At 52.8% G+C, this 17321-nt stretch overlaps 6 protein-coding genes across 6 annotated transcripts; 2 read left to right on the top strand and 4 right to left on the bottom strand.

Annotated features, from left to right (window-relative positions):
- Positions 1–241: 241 nt before the first annotated feature.
- Positions 242–4885, bottom strand: HFM1 (ATP-dependent DNA helicase MER3; the record flags this gene model as incomplete). Its single annotated transcript, XM_071061061.1, has 4 exons — positions 242–2551; positions 2606–4440; positions 4489–4803; positions 4855–4885. The coding sequence occupies 4 exons, from the start codon at positions 4883–4885 to the stop codon at positions 242–244; spliced, it is 4491 nt and encodes a 1496-aa protein (XP_070917162.1).
- Positions 4886–5988: 1103 nt separating this feature from the next.
- On the top strand, positions 5989–8046 carry MFIFM68171_05640 (uncharacterized protein; the record flags this gene model as incomplete). Its single annotated transcript, XM_071061060.1, has 4 exons — positions 5989–6661; positions 6709–7601; positions 7654–7820; positions 7875–8046. The coding sequence occupies 4 exons, from the start codon at positions 5989–5991 to the stop codon at positions 8044–8046; spliced, it is 1905 nt and encodes a 634-aa protein (XP_070917161.1).
- A 639-nt stretch (positions 8047–8685) lies between these two features.
- On the top strand, positions 8686–9818 carry MFIFM68171_05639 (uncharacterized protein; the record flags this gene model as incomplete). Its single annotated transcript, XM_071061059.1, has 6 exons — positions 8686–8746; positions 8833–8890; positions 8944–9124; positions 9198–9416; positions 9493–9685; positions 9739–9818. 6 exons carry the CDS (start codon positions 8686–8688, stop codon positions 9816–9818), a joined length of 792 nt encoding a protein of 263 aa, XP_070917160.1.
- Positions 9819–10560: 742 nt separating this feature from the next.
- Positions 10561–12009, bottom strand: MFIFM68171_05638 (uncharacterized protein; the record flags this gene model as incomplete). Its single annotated transcript, XM_071061058.1, has 1 exon — positions 10561–12009. The coding sequence occupies one exon, from the start codon at positions 12007–12009 to the stop codon at positions 10561–10563; it is 1449 nt and encodes a 482-aa protein (XP_070917159.1).
- Positions 12010–15179: 3170 nt separating this feature from the next.
- MFIFM68171_05637 (uncharacterized protein) lies at positions 15180–15558 on the bottom strand (the record flags this gene model as incomplete). Its single annotated transcript, XM_071061057.1, has 2 exons — positions 15180–15398; positions 15484–15558. The coding sequence occupies 2 exons, from the start codon at positions 15556–15558 to the stop codon at positions 15180–15182; spliced, it is 294 nt and encodes a 97-aa protein (XP_070917158.1).
- Positions 15559–16420: 862 nt separating this feature from the next.
- MFIFM68171_05636 (uncharacterized protein) lies at positions 16421–16910 on the bottom strand (the record flags this gene model as incomplete). The annotated part of the gene is made up of 2 exons (XM_071061056.1): positions 16421–16708; positions 16827–16910. 2 exons carry the CDS (start codon positions 16908–16910, stop codon positions 16421–16423), a joined length of 372 nt encoding a protein of 123 aa, XP_070917157.1.
- Positions 16911–17321: the final 411 nt, after the last annotated feature.

The following is a 17321-nucleotide window of genomic DNA, read 5'->3' as shown; positions in this document are numbered from 1 at the left end:
ACCGTGTAATTAACACAGCAAGCAGCAACGCTCATTCGACTTCGAGCCCGGTGTTGAGCTTTGGGTCGGATCGGCATTCCGACATCTAGGCCAGACCCAAGCAATCTACTACAACGACGGCAAATCTAATGCTCCGGAAATGCATCAACAACTCCGCGCAACATTACGGCAACATAGCAAATGAGCAGCCCTTCCACGTATCCGGGGAGCCTAGAATTATGTTCCCGGCCATACACGATTTTCACACAAACGTCACATATCCCCTGAACATGTCAACGAACTCGGGGTCAAATTCGGCAACCCAATCAGGCTCATTGTCCTGCTTTGGGGGTCTGAGTTCCTCCGGCACTGTGCCAACCACAGCATCAGCCACGAATAACCCAGGCCCTGTCGTGGCCGTGCTGTCGGCTTGCTGATCAACCGCCATCAACTTTAGGCTCTCCTCAACAGGGATAGACGAGCTGGGGTGGGCAAATACCGGCCCTGTGCTGGTGATCGTCGTTGTTTCCGAAACAGAGTGCCCATCCGGAGCTGCGCCACTTCTAGCTTCGGCAAACTTCTTCAATATACCTTGGTAAAGAATTTCATCGCTCGCTCCAGATTTGAATGGAGTCACTGCAGGCGTTGGTGAAATTAGGCCCGGCGGTGACAATTCTTGGTCAAGGAAAGAGAACTCGTCATCGTCGAAGTAATCGTCCTGCCGCTGACTGAATGGAGCTGCGGTATTCTCCTCTTCTTCGCAAATACGGGTTCCACGGGACCGGACCGTTTGGTTTGGCACAGCTACATCACACCGCGAGGTGCCTTGCTTGTGCTTCTCCTCGCGTGTGTGATTTTCGACCGCGGCCTTCGCAGTCACTTCCCTCGCCGGCTTGGAGCTGTCGCGCGGGCCGCTTGTGCTGGGTTTAGAGGGGCCGCCCTCCTCATCATCTGTGAACGAAAGATCGATGCATTCAATATCCATTACGTCAAAGTCCATCCTTTGCCAGTCAATATTCGAAGGGTCGAGCTGGTTAGGCCAGGAGGGACATGTGGGTTTGGTCAACGGTTCCATGCGTTGCACTTTTTGGCGTTTGACCCGACTACCTGCCGGAGGGATGTGCGTGACCTTCGAGGGTTGCTGCATTTGCGCTTGAACGCGCCCGGCCCCGGTAGCATCAACCGTATCTCTAGCGGTGAACTCTTCGGCCTTCCTCTTGGGTCTCTGCGACGGGCGTTTGCGTGGCTTGTCAATGCCCTCGTTGCAACACCGGTGACTGCATGGCTTGCCAGACTTGGTTGGGGCACCTCCGCTGCAGACATGATTACACTTCCATTTGCCATTGGGCAACTGAACGGGCCCGGGGAGTTCTGCCTGTGTATCCGCCACCTCATCCTCGTAATCATGGTTTGCAACTGCATACCAGTGCTCGCAGTGGTGAGCAGCCTCTAGTCGCTCAGTGCTTGAAACATTGAGCAGATCCTCCACCGGCGTGTATTCGTCGTACTCAACCTGGATCGTTGGTTTCACATCTGTGGTTGTTGAGGGATGTGACAATGCTTGTTCAGCGGCCAGAAGCAGGTCAATATCTCCGATGCCGTCACTGTCCAGACACTCTCGACGTATATTTCTGCTGTGTAAGCCCTGTCCAGAGGCGGTGGCGGTTGGTGGTGACGGGAAGATGGAGGCCGGTAGGTTGGGCTTCAAAGTCCTGGACACAATTGTTCCGACTATTTCCTCGCAGCTGAAATGACAGGTGATGCACGCATTGACGTTGCGAAGTCCAACCGAAAACTTCAACTCGAAGCCGGACTGGCTCTCCAGCTTTCTCATGCTCCCACGCCAGAAGTACACCAGGGTCCCATCCCCGGATTCCGCAAGGAAGGTAAGCGGCGGCACACGGCCCAGCCAGTTTGGCAAGCCTTTGCTGTTCAAATACCGAAGCGTCGCTTTCACATGGATGACCACGGGCTCCTGCGACCTCGGCTGGATCTTCTTGTCTACCATTACTACGTCCATGGCTAGACGAGGAAACCGTTCAAGGTGAACTCGCAACTTCTTGCCGAACGGGGGCTGGCGTGACATCAGGCGCTCGATTTCGTCATACTCCTTATCCACTAGTTCAAGGACGGTTCGTATATCCTTGCTCGCGAGCTTCCTCATTCCCGCGGGTCCAATGTTCGGAATCTGGGTGAGTTGCGTGGCTCTGCCCTCCCACGACTCGGCCGCAAGCGCTCTTGCCAGTTCAAGTGCGTTCTTGGTGCTGGTGGCATCGCGGTCATGGCCTTTGCAATCAATGACAGCGCGGATGAGCCGGTTCAACCTTTCAAACACCAGTTTCCGTTCAACCATCAGTTGCCGTCTCACTTTTGCCGCTTCAGGGGAGTCTGGATACTGCACGCATCCAAGATGAGCTTGGATCATAAGTGAAATCTTGTGCCGCGTCTGGTTGACCGTTTCTTTTATGGGAAACAAGATCAAGGGTGACTGGTTGATCTCACGGAAGAGTGATCTCTCTGCCGGTTTGAAACGGAACTCTTTGAACTCAGTTGCTTGAGAGAGGGTCGTGATCTGCATCAATGGATTAGCAGTGTTTTTGGGAGCAGAAGGAGGAGGCGTCTTTACCAAAGCTTCCATGCCCACGGCGCGCGGGATCTGGAGAAGCAGCTTCATTGTCTGGAACTCGACCAAGTACTTGGACATGGCCCGCCCGTATTCGGTGCATGTGAGGGTGTTTTGCTTTGTGACGAGCTCTGCTTCCTGTAGCTGTTTGATGTCCCGCTCACAAATTTCTTCCAGCTTGTCGTCGATTTGGGATGGACTCGTCAGACCGCCGGTGAGCTGATAGTAGCCTGGGTTGTGTCTCAGTCTAACGCTCAAGAAGGTCCCACCGAGCCATGTCTTGGCGGATGAGAGGTTGCTAATAGTTCCCAGGCATATCTCAGAGTTAAGATGCTCGATCAGATTGAGATGGAGCGTGCTCTCGAGTGTTTCTTGGCCGGTCACCATCTTCTGGTATCGCGCCTTGTTGGCGGCGCGAGTGAGGATAATAGCGATTGCGCTGTCGTCGAACTGGGGCCGCCCTGCGCGGCCGAGCATCTGCATAACCTCAAGATCTGAGTATTCCTCCAGCCTCTCATCAGTGAAACCAACAGTCCCTTTGAGGACAACGGTATGGCAGGGCAAGTTGATGCCTACGGCCAATGTCGAGGTGCAACAAATGACACCCAGTTGACCTTTTAGAAAATTTTGTTCAATTACGCTCCGGTCTTGTGTGTCAAGGCCAGCGTGGTGAAAGGCGACGCCGAACTTGACGATTTCTTGCAGCTCCCTACTGATGACCGGGACGCGCTGCGAAGGAACAGGCCATAGGTTCTCGCCGTCTGGCCTTCCCGACGCAAATTCTGCCAATATTGCGGCTGTGTTCTCGCACGATTTCCGCGTGAAGCAGAACACAAGGATGGGCTTCTGTTGGGCATGTCGTGAGATCAGTCCGGGAAGTTTCTGACCCAGAAACTTGTCAAACGTGAAGTCATTGCTGCTAGACTCGAAGCCATAGACAAACTTCTGAAGTTTCACCGGTCGGAACTCCTCGCCGAAGGTCTCGCGGTGGGCAGGCAGTTGCTGGTTTGTGTGGTTCCGCCCGAGCCATTTGGCAATGTCATCTGAATTCGGCACGGTTGCGCTGAGTGCCACGAAACGGACATTGGCGCCTATTGTTTTCATGCGTGACACCACCGCCTCGAGGGTTGCCCCACGTGCGTCCTTGAGAATGTGAACCTCGTCAATCAGGAACAGTTCGACCATTTGCAGAAGCCTTCGGTGGTCGTGCCATTTCCGGGTGATGGAGTCCCACTTTTCAGGGGTAGTGACAATGATGGACGCATCACCAACCCGTCTCATCTCGGCTTGCGACGTATCACCGGTGAGTTCTGCGCACTTCAGATTCATGTGGCTGAACTTTTTGTCCCAGTCGCGGGCCTTCTCGGCACATAAGGCTTTTGTCGGGGCTTGGTAAACAATTTTGAAGTTCTCGTTTCCCCGATTGAGTGCAAGCTTGCAGATAGCCAGCTCCAGGATAGCTGTCTTACCGCTGCCGGTCGGTGCCGCAACGACGACATTGTCGTTGGAACCGTAGACAATATTGAAACACTTGGACTGCACTGCGTTGAACAGCTCGTAGGGGAATATTGCGCGAAATTTGTCGGGCAAGGCCCGACGCAGGCTAATGAGAGGTATGCCGTGTACAATAGGGGTTGATGGCTGGGGGTCTGTCTGGTCGACTCGAGGGCGCTGAATAGGCAGAGGCGATGTTGAATACGGCGTCAAGCCGTCCACCAGAAGAGCTCCTACGGTTTTTTGCTTGCGCACGCCGAGTCTTGTGGTTGGACTCGAGCTCCCGGGAGCGGGTAAGGTTATCGTGGTAGGTCCGGCACTTGGTGACTCAATACTGTAGGATGCTGCCGACCGTCAGCAAGCGGGCCTGTGAAAATATGGTCTGAACTAACACGAGTTTAGCAGTGGCGTCTCTTGCTGGAAAGAGCCGTGAAGCTCCCTGACACGATATGTTGGCGCGCTACTGATCGTGCTCGCCGTGTCTGGCCTCGTCTGAGTGCTCTCAGACAATACCATCCGTCGCACCGTTCCCGACACATGGGAAATGCCTGGAACCAACGCTGTATTACACTGGGTATTATACCCATCGGGTGGGTTTAGCATCGCGGGTGAACCGAGGACGGAGAAGAATTCGAGGGGCCGCCATCGTTCGGGGTGTTCATCGAGGTGCCCGGAGCGCAGAGGAGCGAGACCGAGAACCTCGCGGTCTGGGCCATAATGTTAACACACTCCCAGAGCGAGTGAACGGAGACCCGTACCGAAGTCATCCAACTCCAATTGGCCGGCCATTGCAGGTAACAGAATTGTGCAAGACAAGATGCGGCCGCCACCCGACTGCACACGCCCATGTACGCTTCGATGCCTGAGTGGAAAGGAACGCCCGGGGCCTGTGGAAATCCCAGGCAGCCATGGTGAACTGTTCACCTTCTCTTTGCGTCATCATTCCAGCTGTGTTCATCGTTCCTTCCTATCGAGCGTGATGGTGAACCCAGGTGCGCACAGCCGAATTCGGCCAGTCAAACTTAAACTCGAGAAGGTGCAGGTAGCCCATCGGTTCGGTGGATACCAAGGTAGCAATCGTGATGCAACAGACCGGGTGAAACAAACCATATTGGGACGGTTCATCTTATACCGTGGTGCTGTCTTTGAGTGAACTGGCCGCGGCGGCATTTGCAGGTAATTAATTACTAATTGCGGTGGCCACCATGCCTTTTGGTGTTTTGGCGATGCTGCGTTGGCGGCACCATAGCGGGAAAGTCGCCGTTAATGTACTGTACAGTAATGCTGTGTTTCGCTCTCGGGCGGAGTTACAATTCTTACAAGCAGGAGTGACGAGATTTTGGAGCTCCGACATCTCCTCCGCTGAAAATACGGCGCATGCCGGACCCATGGCCACCCGTCAGCTCGCCGTCGGTTAACCCGCAGGCGGGTCAAATCTTCAATTAACTTATTGTGCGTAGTGTAGGTGCGTTTGCGAGTTGGTGCGTCGCAACGAACCATTCAGAGCCAAGCATCTGGTTCGCATAAGCTTGAATTTGCCACTAGGATCAATACGTGCGCTAGAGGGCAGTCGGGCGCGGCCGCGAGAGGAAGCTGGACGGGCTGGGCGGGCTGGGCGGGCCCCAGTGCCCTAACCACCTGTCCATTCGGGAAAGTCGTCCGCGGCAACGTGCTCAGCTCGCGGCCAATCACGACTCTCTGCCCCTGAAATCTCCCTTGCGGCGCAGATCGGGGTGCGTGTCTCGACCCCACGTGGGGTAGAAACCTGGGATAGTCTACCTTAAAGAGTACCTTACACTGCGGTACAAATCTTCACGCCGCAACGACGCCATGACTAGGAAAATCTGCGTCGCGCACTGCAGCTCTGGCCCGTTCGCCCGCCGCCACCACCGATGAAGTCCGTTCCCACTCTCTGCTGGGCCTTCGCCAGCCTGCAGTCGCTGGCTGCGGCCTTGACTATCGCCGAGATCAACGGCAATAAGTTTATCTCGCCGTATTCGGGCCAGGCCGTGAGCAACGTAACGGGATTGCTGGTCGCCAAGGGCCCAAACGGCATTTGGATCCGCTCGACGATTCCCGACAACGACGAGACCACTTCCGAGGGCATCTACGTGTTCAGTAAAACCGTGGGCTCCAATTTGACCGTCGGCGACACCATCTCGTTGGACGGGACGGTGGATGAGTACAGGTCAGAAGACAACTACATGTACTTGACCGAGATCACCTCTCCCAAAAACGTGCAGTTGCTCTCATCAGGAAACAAGGTGGTGCCCCTCGTCATCGGCGAGGACACGATCTCGCCTCCGACGGTCCAATACAGCAGCCTGGATGGCGGAGACATCTACAAGCTTCCGAATGCTGTGGCCAACATATCCGGGGTGAACCCCGTGCTGAACCCGGAAAAGTATGGTCTAGACTTTTGGGAGAGTCTCAACGGCGAGCTGGTAACTGTCCGGAAACCGCGCGCTATCAAGGTGCCGAACCGGTACGGCGACACCTGGGTGGTCGGAGACTGGACTGTGACGGGGAGGAATAAGCACGGCGGACTGACAATGTCGGACAAGGGTAAGCCAGTGCATGGGCCTTGACGAGCGTGGACTTACACTATGCAGATTCTAACCCAGAGGCCATTGTCATCGGCGCACCCCTCGACGGCACCAAGAACCCGACGGATTCCAAAATGGGTGACGAGTTCGAAGACATCACAGGGGTTGTGACACAAGCCTTCGGATTCTACACCATCCTCCCTCTTACCGCTGTCAAGAGGACCGCCCCTGCATCCGCAGCCGCCTCTGCCTCGTCCCTCCGCAGCCGTGGAGAGTGCAAAGCCATTACTGTCGGCAGCTACAACGTCGAGAACCTCAATCCAACATCCGACCATCTCCCCAAGGTAGCAGCCCACATTGTCGACTACCTCAGGACACCCGACCTGCTCTTTATCCAGGAAGTCCAAGACGACAGTGGGGCCGCAGACGATGGCATTGTTAGCGCCGACAAGACTCTCTCCACCCTCACCGAGGCCATCAAGGCTCTCAGCAACGTAACTTATGCGTTCACCAACATCAATCCCCTTTCCAACGCCGACGGGGGGCAGCCTGGTGGCAATATCCGCGTGGCTTATCTCTACCGGCCTGGCGTGATCAGCCTCTACAAACAGAACCCTGGCACCGCAGAGGATGCGACAGAGGTGGTTTCGCCACGGAGTCAAGGGCACGGCAAGGGAAAGGGCAAGGGAAAAGGCAAGGGAAGGGGTCTGCATGGAAAGGAAGGTGCCACGCCGGAGCTGTCGTTCAACCCAGGCCGAATTGAGCCGAGTCATGAGGCATGGAAGGACAGCAGGAAGCCGCTCGCTGCTGCGTGGAAGGCAGAGGGGGGAAAGAAGCCCTTTTATACGGTTAATGTGCATTGGTCGAGCAAGGGCGGCGGGACGTCGCTGCATGGAGATATGAGGCCGCCTGTCAATGGGGCTGTTGAGGGAAGGATGTTGCAGGCTAATGTTACAGGAGTGGGTATTCCCTAGGTTTGCGAGTTGGAAACCGAGCGCTAACAGTCGCTAGTCGTTCATTGCGGGCATCTTAGCCCTGGACCTGGCGGCGAATGTGATCGCTGCGGGCGACTTCAATGAGTTCGCCTTTGTGCAACCCATGAAGACTTTCTCGGCCATCTCAAAGATGATCGACATCGACGAGGCGGCTAGGATTCCCGTCGAGGAGAGGTACACTTAGTATGTGGACACCGCCAGTATTAGTTATTAGGAGCCGGCCCTAACATGTGATAGTGCCTTCGACATGAACGCTCAGGCCCTCGACCACATGTATGTCAGCCCGGCGCTGGCGCGGCACAAGGCGACTCGGTTCGAGCACATCCACGTCAACTCGTGGGCAGCTGATGCCGACGCCGTGTCAGACCACGACCCAAGCATTGCGCTGCTTGATCTCTGTGGCAACTAATGTCAGGACGCGTTCAAGGAGCCGCGCATCATGGATTGTGGTAACCGACACTCGTGTCGCACTTGGCTCGGGGCTCTGGTTGCTCATTACTGAACCTTTACCCAACTCATCGTAGTTATAATTATTCGAGGCAGCCAAGTTACTTCTCTAGTGCCGAGGTGAAAATTATTATGTAATAGAGTCAAGGTTTGCGAGCCATAGGCCTGCCATATTCGGGATTGCGGAGGTAGGTTGTGCCGCTGGAGACGGTTACCTGGACAAGCGTGTGACACAGCATGTTCAGTAATATACGAGGTACCGTGCCATAGCTCCAAAGTTACCCCCAACCATAACAGCCTAAAAAGCTTAATCCTTCAACATCCGTCCTCCGCTGCTGAGAGTTTAAGACACAAGGCAACCATACACGGCGAGATGCCGCTCTGCATAGATACAACGCAACCACACACGGAGTATTGCCGCTATACGCGTAATATCAGAGAGTTCTTAACTACCGAAAACGTTGCATCTACTACTACCTGAAAGTGCGAGATGGGTCCGAGGGTGTCAGTGACAAGTATAAAGCCAGTATGATAGATCGATGGTAAATCTCGTACGCGCCGTTCCGCAGAGGAAGCTCCCGCAACCAAGATACCTGTCACAATGAGACACTCCGTCATTTCGCTGTTCAGCTTCGCTATATTTAGCGGTGTAGACGCACATTGTACGCAGCCCTACCTATCCATTGCTTCTGCTCCAGTACTAGCTCGCACGGTTGGTGTAACACTCAAACTCCTGACATCTAATTAGACCTCTTTGGGCGTCTCATCTTCGACGGGAGATGGACGAAGACATGGGAGTACATCCGGTATATCGCGACTATTCGCCTGGGCAAGTCCGTGTTGCTAACATTAACACCAGTGAAGTCAGTCCCGCTCAGGGAATGTCTGATGACCTCGCCATAGTTGCACCCAACACCGAGCCCTATTCTACCGATTTACGATGTGGACGTAATGCTTCCGTCTCCTGGTCACCAGTGAAGACTGCCACCATACGGGCGGGAGATACCGTCGGCTTCGCTGCAGGGGAGCCTATGTTAAAGGTAGTGCTGCCTCCTTTCGATGAACGGACTGGCGTATTTTGTGGTCGTTGCAAGAATGGCTAACGCCAACCAGGGTGATCGGAAACCGTGGATGTATCATCCAGGGTTTGCGTCTGCCTGGCTCTCGAAATCCCCGACGGATGATCTCAACTCATACACTGGGGATGGCGACTGGTTCAAGATCATGGTCGTGACCGGGAGGACTGAGCAGTCCCTCGACTACTCGCACCCAGATCTGGCTATTGGGTACGACCCACTGAAAGTAGTCTGGGCAACGTACCGAGCGGATAGTGTGAGTTTTGACCGATTGAATCCCACGAGCGGTCTGGCCAGTCAGTCGACTAACTGCCTGGCTCCCGAATTTCTAGTGGAATTTTACTATCCCAAAGTCAACGCCACCGGGGAAATACCTCTTGCGCTTCGAACACGTCTTCCCGAACAAGATCGACACTCAATTTTATGTCAATTGCGCACACATTGAGATCATCAACGACAGTACCGAAATTGGGAACCCCGGACCACTCGTTAAGATACCGGGTGTTTACGAGCGCGGACAGCCAGGTATGTATAATCTCGGCAGAGAGTTCAGCGGTGGTAAACTAATGCTGTGGCAGACGTGTACTTTGCTTATTATGACCCCGGATTCAACATTACGACATTCGTGCCTCCCAAACCAGCGGTATGGTCAGGATGATCCGAGCATTTGGTTAAAGTTTTCCCTGATTCCGTACCTTGACTTTTGGTGGAGGACGCCGATGGGTATAGTGGATGATCAGTGTCTCTCAGCTTTCAAGTTCGAACGGGATTCGTCCTAAATGTTTCTTGATCACTTGTTCGCGCAACGGCTTTGAACAAGTACCAGCTATACCAACCAAAAATAGTGACAGACCTACGTTATAAAAGAAAGCCTTTGTCTCGATTCGTCGTTATGTCTTCACTAAGTGTAGGGACTTTCCCAACGCAACACTTTATATACTTTTAGGCAACCATCTAGCTTCTAACCGGTGTTATCCTGTCCTTCCTCTTATCATATAACCTCTCTCCAATATATATCAGATAAAGGTGCTTATTTTAAGTCCCATGAGTTTCTCCTTATTGTTGTATGCGCTATTCCATGTAGATTTCTGTATCAAGGGACCGTGCAATACGTTGGGAATTAGTCTCTAAGTGAGAGATTGTCTAAGAAGTAACCACTCTCTGAGTATAGGTGCTTTGTAATTAGATAAGCATGGTAACTTACCTTATCTTAGCACATTTAGGTGATATGATTAAGGGCCGGTTCTGGGTGAGCCGCAGGAAAAGAAATTTGAGGCAGAGAATCATCCAGCATTGATATTGATAGACTCGTACAACATATCATGGAGGGCCTCACTCAATAATACATCAACACCATACATCATCATACAATATTTAGGGACCTAAAATATATTCGCTATTTACTCATGACGGTTGGGAACCAAAGAAGTCAACCACTCGGCACTAGCGTTTTCACGTCCCATCATCTCCTTGACCCAGTCAAACAATTCATAAGTGCGATAGCGGGGGGTCTGGAAATGCCAGGCCACGTAGCCTCGCTGGTGTGTCTCCCACAACTTGAGAGCCAGGGCTTTGAGGATATCATCACGATCAACTTGACCTTCAGGCCCCCCTTCCCCCCCGCTCTCGTCTTCGGGCACCGTGAGCATGGAGACCAACTCCGCAATACTATACACCCTCCCGCCTGTTCCGTAGCGGGCTGCGAGCGTCGACGGTCGCAACAGGCGGTTGATGCGCGCCCCGGCGACGACGATCTTCCGCATGACTTCGTCGAACGAGTCGCGCAGACACCAGCCCCCGTCGGGCGCCGTGCCGGGCATGCCGATGAGGCGGCGCTCCTTGGTGAGCACGGCGAGCGATGACGTGGTGTCGTCGGCGAGCAGCTCCTTGGCGAACGACAGCACGTCGTTGATGGAGAGGATGATGGTGCGCAGCTCCGGGATGGCCGTTACCCACAACCAGGCCGGCACGTCGACGCCTCCCGGAGCGCGAAAGCTCGTAATAGCGAACGTCTCGGCCACGGCGGACCTCTCGCGCAGCCAGATGGGCCAACCATGGGGAACCAGATAATCACTACCGTCCCCGCTGGCATCGTCTACCGCCGTTCCCACACGGTCCCCATCCAGGGGCAGGGGAATGTCGAAGCCGCGGTCGCTAACCAGCTTCTCGGCGTCGTCTCTGGCGCGCTCCGCGCCGGCATCCCTGATCAAGAAGTACCTTGCTGGGTCCCGCTGGATGTAGTGCTCGAGGGCGCACCCTTCGATGTAGAGGGTGCACGAGTGGAGGAGCATGTTGCTGACGAACGGGTCCGACATGTGCCTCGCGAGCCCCACGGCGACCTTCCTGTACTGATCGAGCCAGATGCTGTCCTGCGACTTCGAGTCCGGCGATGGCGACGGCGGGCAACCTTCAAGCATCTTGACGAGGAAGCATTCCGCCTCCTTGGCCATGGCGGCGTTCTTGTCGATCATGTCGTCAAGGTAAATAGCCACGGTCACGTACTTGACCATGGACACCTTGGTCTCAAAGTCTCCGCCTTCGTACACCCGCTCCGTGTACGTGACCCCGGTATCGGCGCTTATGAGGAACCTCTTCCCCACCGGACCGACCTCGGGCTCGAGCTCGCACTTGATCCAGTCGATGGTGCGGCGGCGGAGGGCCGAGTCCACTGGCTGCGGCTTCCACTTGACGCCCAAGTCGTCCATTAGCTTGCGGCAAATCTGGCTGGTTGCGGCTACGATCGACTGTTTCTGTTGAGGGGACAGACCTTCGAGGGTCGTCACGTCTAGGGCCGGGAGCTGCCCGAGTTGAGCCAGGCTCGACCGGCTGTGGTTGGCTCTGATGGTCATTATTGCGCTTCAGAAGTTGCAGACGATGGCAGAAGATGTCCGTTTCGAGTTCAAACTTGTCTGTGTTGTGGATAGGAGTTGAGAAGTAGAGACACCGACTTCAAGTCTCATCTTTATATCTACCCAAGACTTTGGTGTTTGCTACCTCACAGGAAGGGGTCAAAGGTAAAGGCTGCCCAAGATACCTTACCGTTCTCCCGCCACAGCCAACATCACGATCGGTCTTCCCGCTATACAACTCGGTATCCATAAACGGCTTTACCCTCGGCGATCGCTTCTAACCCCATGGAAGGTAGCAACGACCTTGACACAAGCCAAGATAGCCGCTGTTGGAGCTTTCGGCTCGCCATGACAGAGTTGCAGATTGCCGACCGTCAGCAGCTCTTTTTTTTTCCTATTGAGTCTGCGAGGACACCGTGTAAAGGGGCGGTGCAGCAAATAAAAACTTTCGTGAAAACCCATTGGGCCAAAACTGCGGGCCGATTAGCCCAAAGGGACGGGCTGGGTGGCGGATCTGAGCGATTTAGCTTAAGGTAATTATCTCGCAGCTGAACCAAACTACAAGCGGGTGGCCAAAACTCCAAAAATGGCGAACAAATGCGGATGCCACTGAACACTTGAAGGATTCAGGCTGAAGAGGAGATATCAACAGCTGGGTTGACTGCTCAAGGTACGTCAGTCCGACTGCAATCCAGACATTTGCCACCTATTCGACGCGGAACCTCACCAAACAGCCGGTGTACTATTGGCAAGAATCGGCGGTGAAGTTGATTGCAACGTAGAATCCATCGCCTACTCGTGCCGTGTTCTAACAGTTGATACACCTCAATTGAGATAGCTGCACGTCAGGCCTCCTCCCGTTTTCTTATCTTTTCATCTAATTAAGTTAGTTCTCTATGGGCAATATCGCCAAAACCTCACAGAGAGCCATCGCAAGGTGGTCCGTTCTCGTTACAGACACTTTTTTCTCAATTTCCTATCGAGTTTTAGACCGCTCCTGCTTCAAGCGGTTGGGGTTATTCTCATCATCCGCATATCAGGGACCTTCTATCTTTTCATTTAGGTGTTGACGAGGATTTCGACGCCCAAGAGCCCAGGGATGTACCAATCTCCTAGTCCAGTCAACGTACCTACCTGCCGGACACCCCACTTACCAGACAGTCCCCAACTTATACCGAGATTTTTACCTACCTACTTCAATTTACAATCGATTCCAAGCCAAATTATACCAAACTTTGCTTAATTCTTTGCCAATTACTGATAATAGCCTATACTGAATTGGATATGTAGGAAGCATTCCTTTGAGTTAAAAAGGGCTGGTCTTTATATAAGGTCCAGACCTACTTTGGAATACCACGCTCTACTTTACACAATAGAATTCGAGGCTGGGCAACCAAGATAGAGGCATTCGAAACCCACCAAATCCTATCTATATCGTAGGAGGGTTCGATTGACTGAATGGGCCTTAACCTATGAGGCTCTAGGCCTCCCCTCGGCCTATACGCAGTTACGGGAATTTGCTAGCCGAATTCTAAGTCGCAATACCAAGTCTTCAGCAGCCAGGAGATCTTAGATTCGGCGGTTCATATATAGGAACCTAGTCTTAAAGACTAAAAGGTACGTGGTGCAGACCAGCACTGCCCTACAGTATCTGGGCCCGCAACCCATCAGGGATGACAGCCCAGGGGCTACCATTTACGTCTATAAAGACCCTGTAGATTTGTCCCCAGGAGGATGTTAACTCAATCAACTCATCATCTCATACTTTGTTTACAGATCATGCCAGTGTTCATGAAGTGTCTACCTCAATGTCAGGGTTGACGCCATTGAGGTCACCAGTTACGGGACCACGACGGAAACCCCGTAACACTACTATCTGGAATATTCTTCCCGAGAACCGATAGAATCTTAACGAAACTGGGATACTAAAACATCAGGGAGATAACAGCTTGGTTATTAGTATCTACTCTATAAGGTTAAAAAAAGTATTCTATAATAAAGACTTTAATTTAGCTAAGTTATAATATAAAAACGAGGCTCTAAAAGCCTAGATGAAGAATACTTGGCCTATTAAAAGAAAGAGGGTTGAGATTAACCTGGATACTAAGTTTACTATAGTTGACTAAGTCTATCAAGCCTAAATCGAGGCCGAGTATAATGAAGAGACTGTCCGGCTAAGTGTCCGGCAGGTGGGTACGTTGACTTACACCCTTCATTAATTGATCATGTCGCCACGTTATCAGCGCCGATCTGCGCTCAGAGCCCATGATGTAACAGTGATTTCACCACCCTAAAATCGATGCTACAGATTTCCCTTTCCTTCTTCGGAACTGAGCAGTTGCCGCCTTGGCCTGAGCCAGACTGAGCCAGACTGAGCGAGGGGGTCACAGTTCTGGGCTGCCTCGGCTACAGTTGCCACGGGTCTACAATGGCGGTGGAGTTACGAGGACCCAGTTTTGGGACCTCTACCACTACCTAGCCGCGCTTCCCTTCATTCCAGCTACAGGAGAGAAAAAAGCTTGCAATTTCAAAACGTCGATAAATCATGTAACTATATTATATTCTGATTCCGAAAGTATTGCTGGAGAACTTTCCCAGTATCTCTGAACCTGTTGCGCCCAGGTCGAGTTGTCCAATTTTCTCGAACAAATAACTTATCATTATAGACACTTCTTTTACTAAGATCAATGATGACTAGATAGTGTGGCATAGATTATAGATCATTATGGTTTAGTATTATGGCTCGGGGTTGCCAAAGGAGGAAAACGTCTGTTACTGAAGATACGACCATGCAAGCTTGCGAGCACCATAAGGATACCTAGTAGTGTAAAATGAGATCGCCTGGCCGCGGACTTACCAACGTGTACGGATGCTGCTTGGACGGAGATGTATGGATAGAATTAGTAAAACTAAGTATGCGGGGGAACGAGGACGCGTTATTGGTTTGAATGGTTATGACGATCTAGGGTGGTCCAAGTCTCAGGAGGGGTCCTGATGGCTCGACTAGATTGGGAATGGGAGGATCGAGGTGTTGGTGGATCACAAGATCGTAGGTAGTCAAAGGATACCCCAGTGCAGTGGGTGCAAAGTGACGGAGGCTACGATATGTCGTGAGGTCCTCAAGTAAATACCCAACACAGGCGCCGGGTATTCAATCCTTCCAACCAGTCCTAGCAGCACCCCTTAACCCTCCCGTCTTTCACGGACCAAAAGGCCAGTTTAAGCCAATACTCAAGCTTGTCCTCGATGTTGAGCTCCTTCGCAATCCTGAGGAACTTGTCGGGGTCACCGCCTGCCATTCTGTAGATCTTGAGATACTCATAAACTAACGCAGTATCTCTAGGCCGCATCCACTCATCGTCATCAGCAGGTAGGTACTGCACATGCACCTACCGATAAAGCTCGATGTCTTCCCCGTCTTCTGTCTGGTGCAGTTTCCGTTGTGTCCAATCATGTGATGTTTCTATGGTGTACGTTCTGATGTTGTCTGATGCGTGGCTGGACGTAGATGCTCGCTTTGACGCGTTCTGAGGCGCCAGCGCTGACCATCTCCCGCAGTTATCGCATATTCGGCCTCTTTTCTGAACTTTTACGCTTACCAGGGAAGATTGGCACGTCGATAACGGACATGTCTCATCGCCTTTCGTTTGTAAATCCAGAACCATGGACATGGATAAATGGTCGTCTTGCTGTACGGCGTGCTGCTACGAACCCTCCGTTAGCAATCTCCCTCCGCGGACATTCATGATCAAGTACTTGCCCATATCAACGCGAGCCTTCCCGGGTTTATCTAGGTATATCACGGCCAGAAGCTCTCGGAAAGTTGTCCACTGCTGACATAGCTGGTACGGTAGTGCTAGTGTTTCTCCGAGTGCGGTCGTAAACTGCACGGTCGGAAGATGCAGTCGTGCGGGAAGATTGTGATTGATACGCTGAAGGGTAGCCTGGAGATTCGAAAAGAGCTCTATGATCTTGGCCATAGACGCTCGCATCTCTGCGGTGAATGTACTACAGAGTTGGATGACGGCGAGAAGTTGCTTGGTGATCTCGCGGAGATGCATCATCCCTGGCGAGGCGAGAGCTAATATCTCAATGACGGTGGCGAGGATGGAAGTGGTTTGTCCTAGAGTGCGACTTGAGCTCTCCTGGATTTCCTGTATCGAAGCTTTTTGATCGTGAAGCTGCTGGATAGTCTCATCCGCCCTATCACCCAGCTCATTAAGGACTGCCGATTGGCTGCCAGAACACTGATCCAGACTTTCAAGGAGTTGTCGGTTCCGCATTATCTTGGTCTCAAGGCCCGAGGCAAGTCGATCTCGATCGTCCTCGGCTATGGATATCGATATCGAGTCGACAGCCTGAGTCATGAGAAGGAGATTGATGGTCGCAACATGGCTTGCTATACCCGACCTCAGCTGCTTGATACGTCCTTCAACATCAGTCGAAACTGCATCTTGCGGCCGATGCCTTGCCACCGATTGTTCGCGACGTTGAATGTTCCAGGGCGTGCTTCAAACTTGGATATCTTTCCCCAAAAGACCTGGAGGGGTCTCCGGCAGGCGAAGGCGGTTGCGCGGATGGACGTGGGTTGGAGGAGTTCATTTTTCGCGGGTTTGATAATCTGGAGCTGGTGTAATGCTCTCTGCAGAGCCTCGAGCTCGATCAGGAGACCCTGGTATTCAAGAGCTGCTCCGCTATTCTGCAGGAGAGTTTCAATTAGATTAGCTCAGCCCAAAGCAACAGACAGCTCGGCTTGAGATCTGACAGTGCTAGTTTGGGCAGGAATGAACGTAATTAGTCAAAAAGACGGTCCTTACCTCTCGAAGCTCGACGGCGACCTGTCGAATGAGTTTTCCAACAGCAAGGAAATCGCCAACAGAGAAGCCAAACGGCACCGCCATATCGCTTTCAGTTCGACACGCCAGGTGGTGATTTCATAAAAAGGTGCTCAGAGAATGAGCGGAAATGGTTAGAAAGGTAGGCCCAGCTGCTGGCCTCAAATATGTCTGGCGGAGGTCATTGGCTCCCGTCGATGGGATTGAAACATTACCTCCAATATTTTAAGTCTTCCTCATGTCCGAACAACGACGGCGTCTCCGAGTAAATTGTTATCGACTGAAGTTGGCTCGTTCAGGCAGCAACGTCAGATTACTTGACCAATCCAAATTGAGCTGAGTGAGATGGCCCCGCCCCTCCCTTCCTTCATTCCTCTGCAATCGAACCGCCCCCGCCTTTGTACCACTGCAAATGAGGAGACGGCCGAGACCGCTTTCTTCTGGCGATGGCAAACCTCAAGGGAAACGACGGCTATT

Source organism: Madurella fahalii, assembly GCF_045866475.1.
Source record: "Madurella fahalii IFM 68171 DNA, scaffold_3, whole genome shotgun sequence".
NCBI classification, from domain to species: Eukaryota; Fungi; Ascomycota; class Sordariomycetes; order Sordariales; genus Madurella; species Madurella fahalii.
Note: the sequence above shows the minus strand (reverse complement) of the source record. Positions and strands in the feature narration are given on the sequence as shown.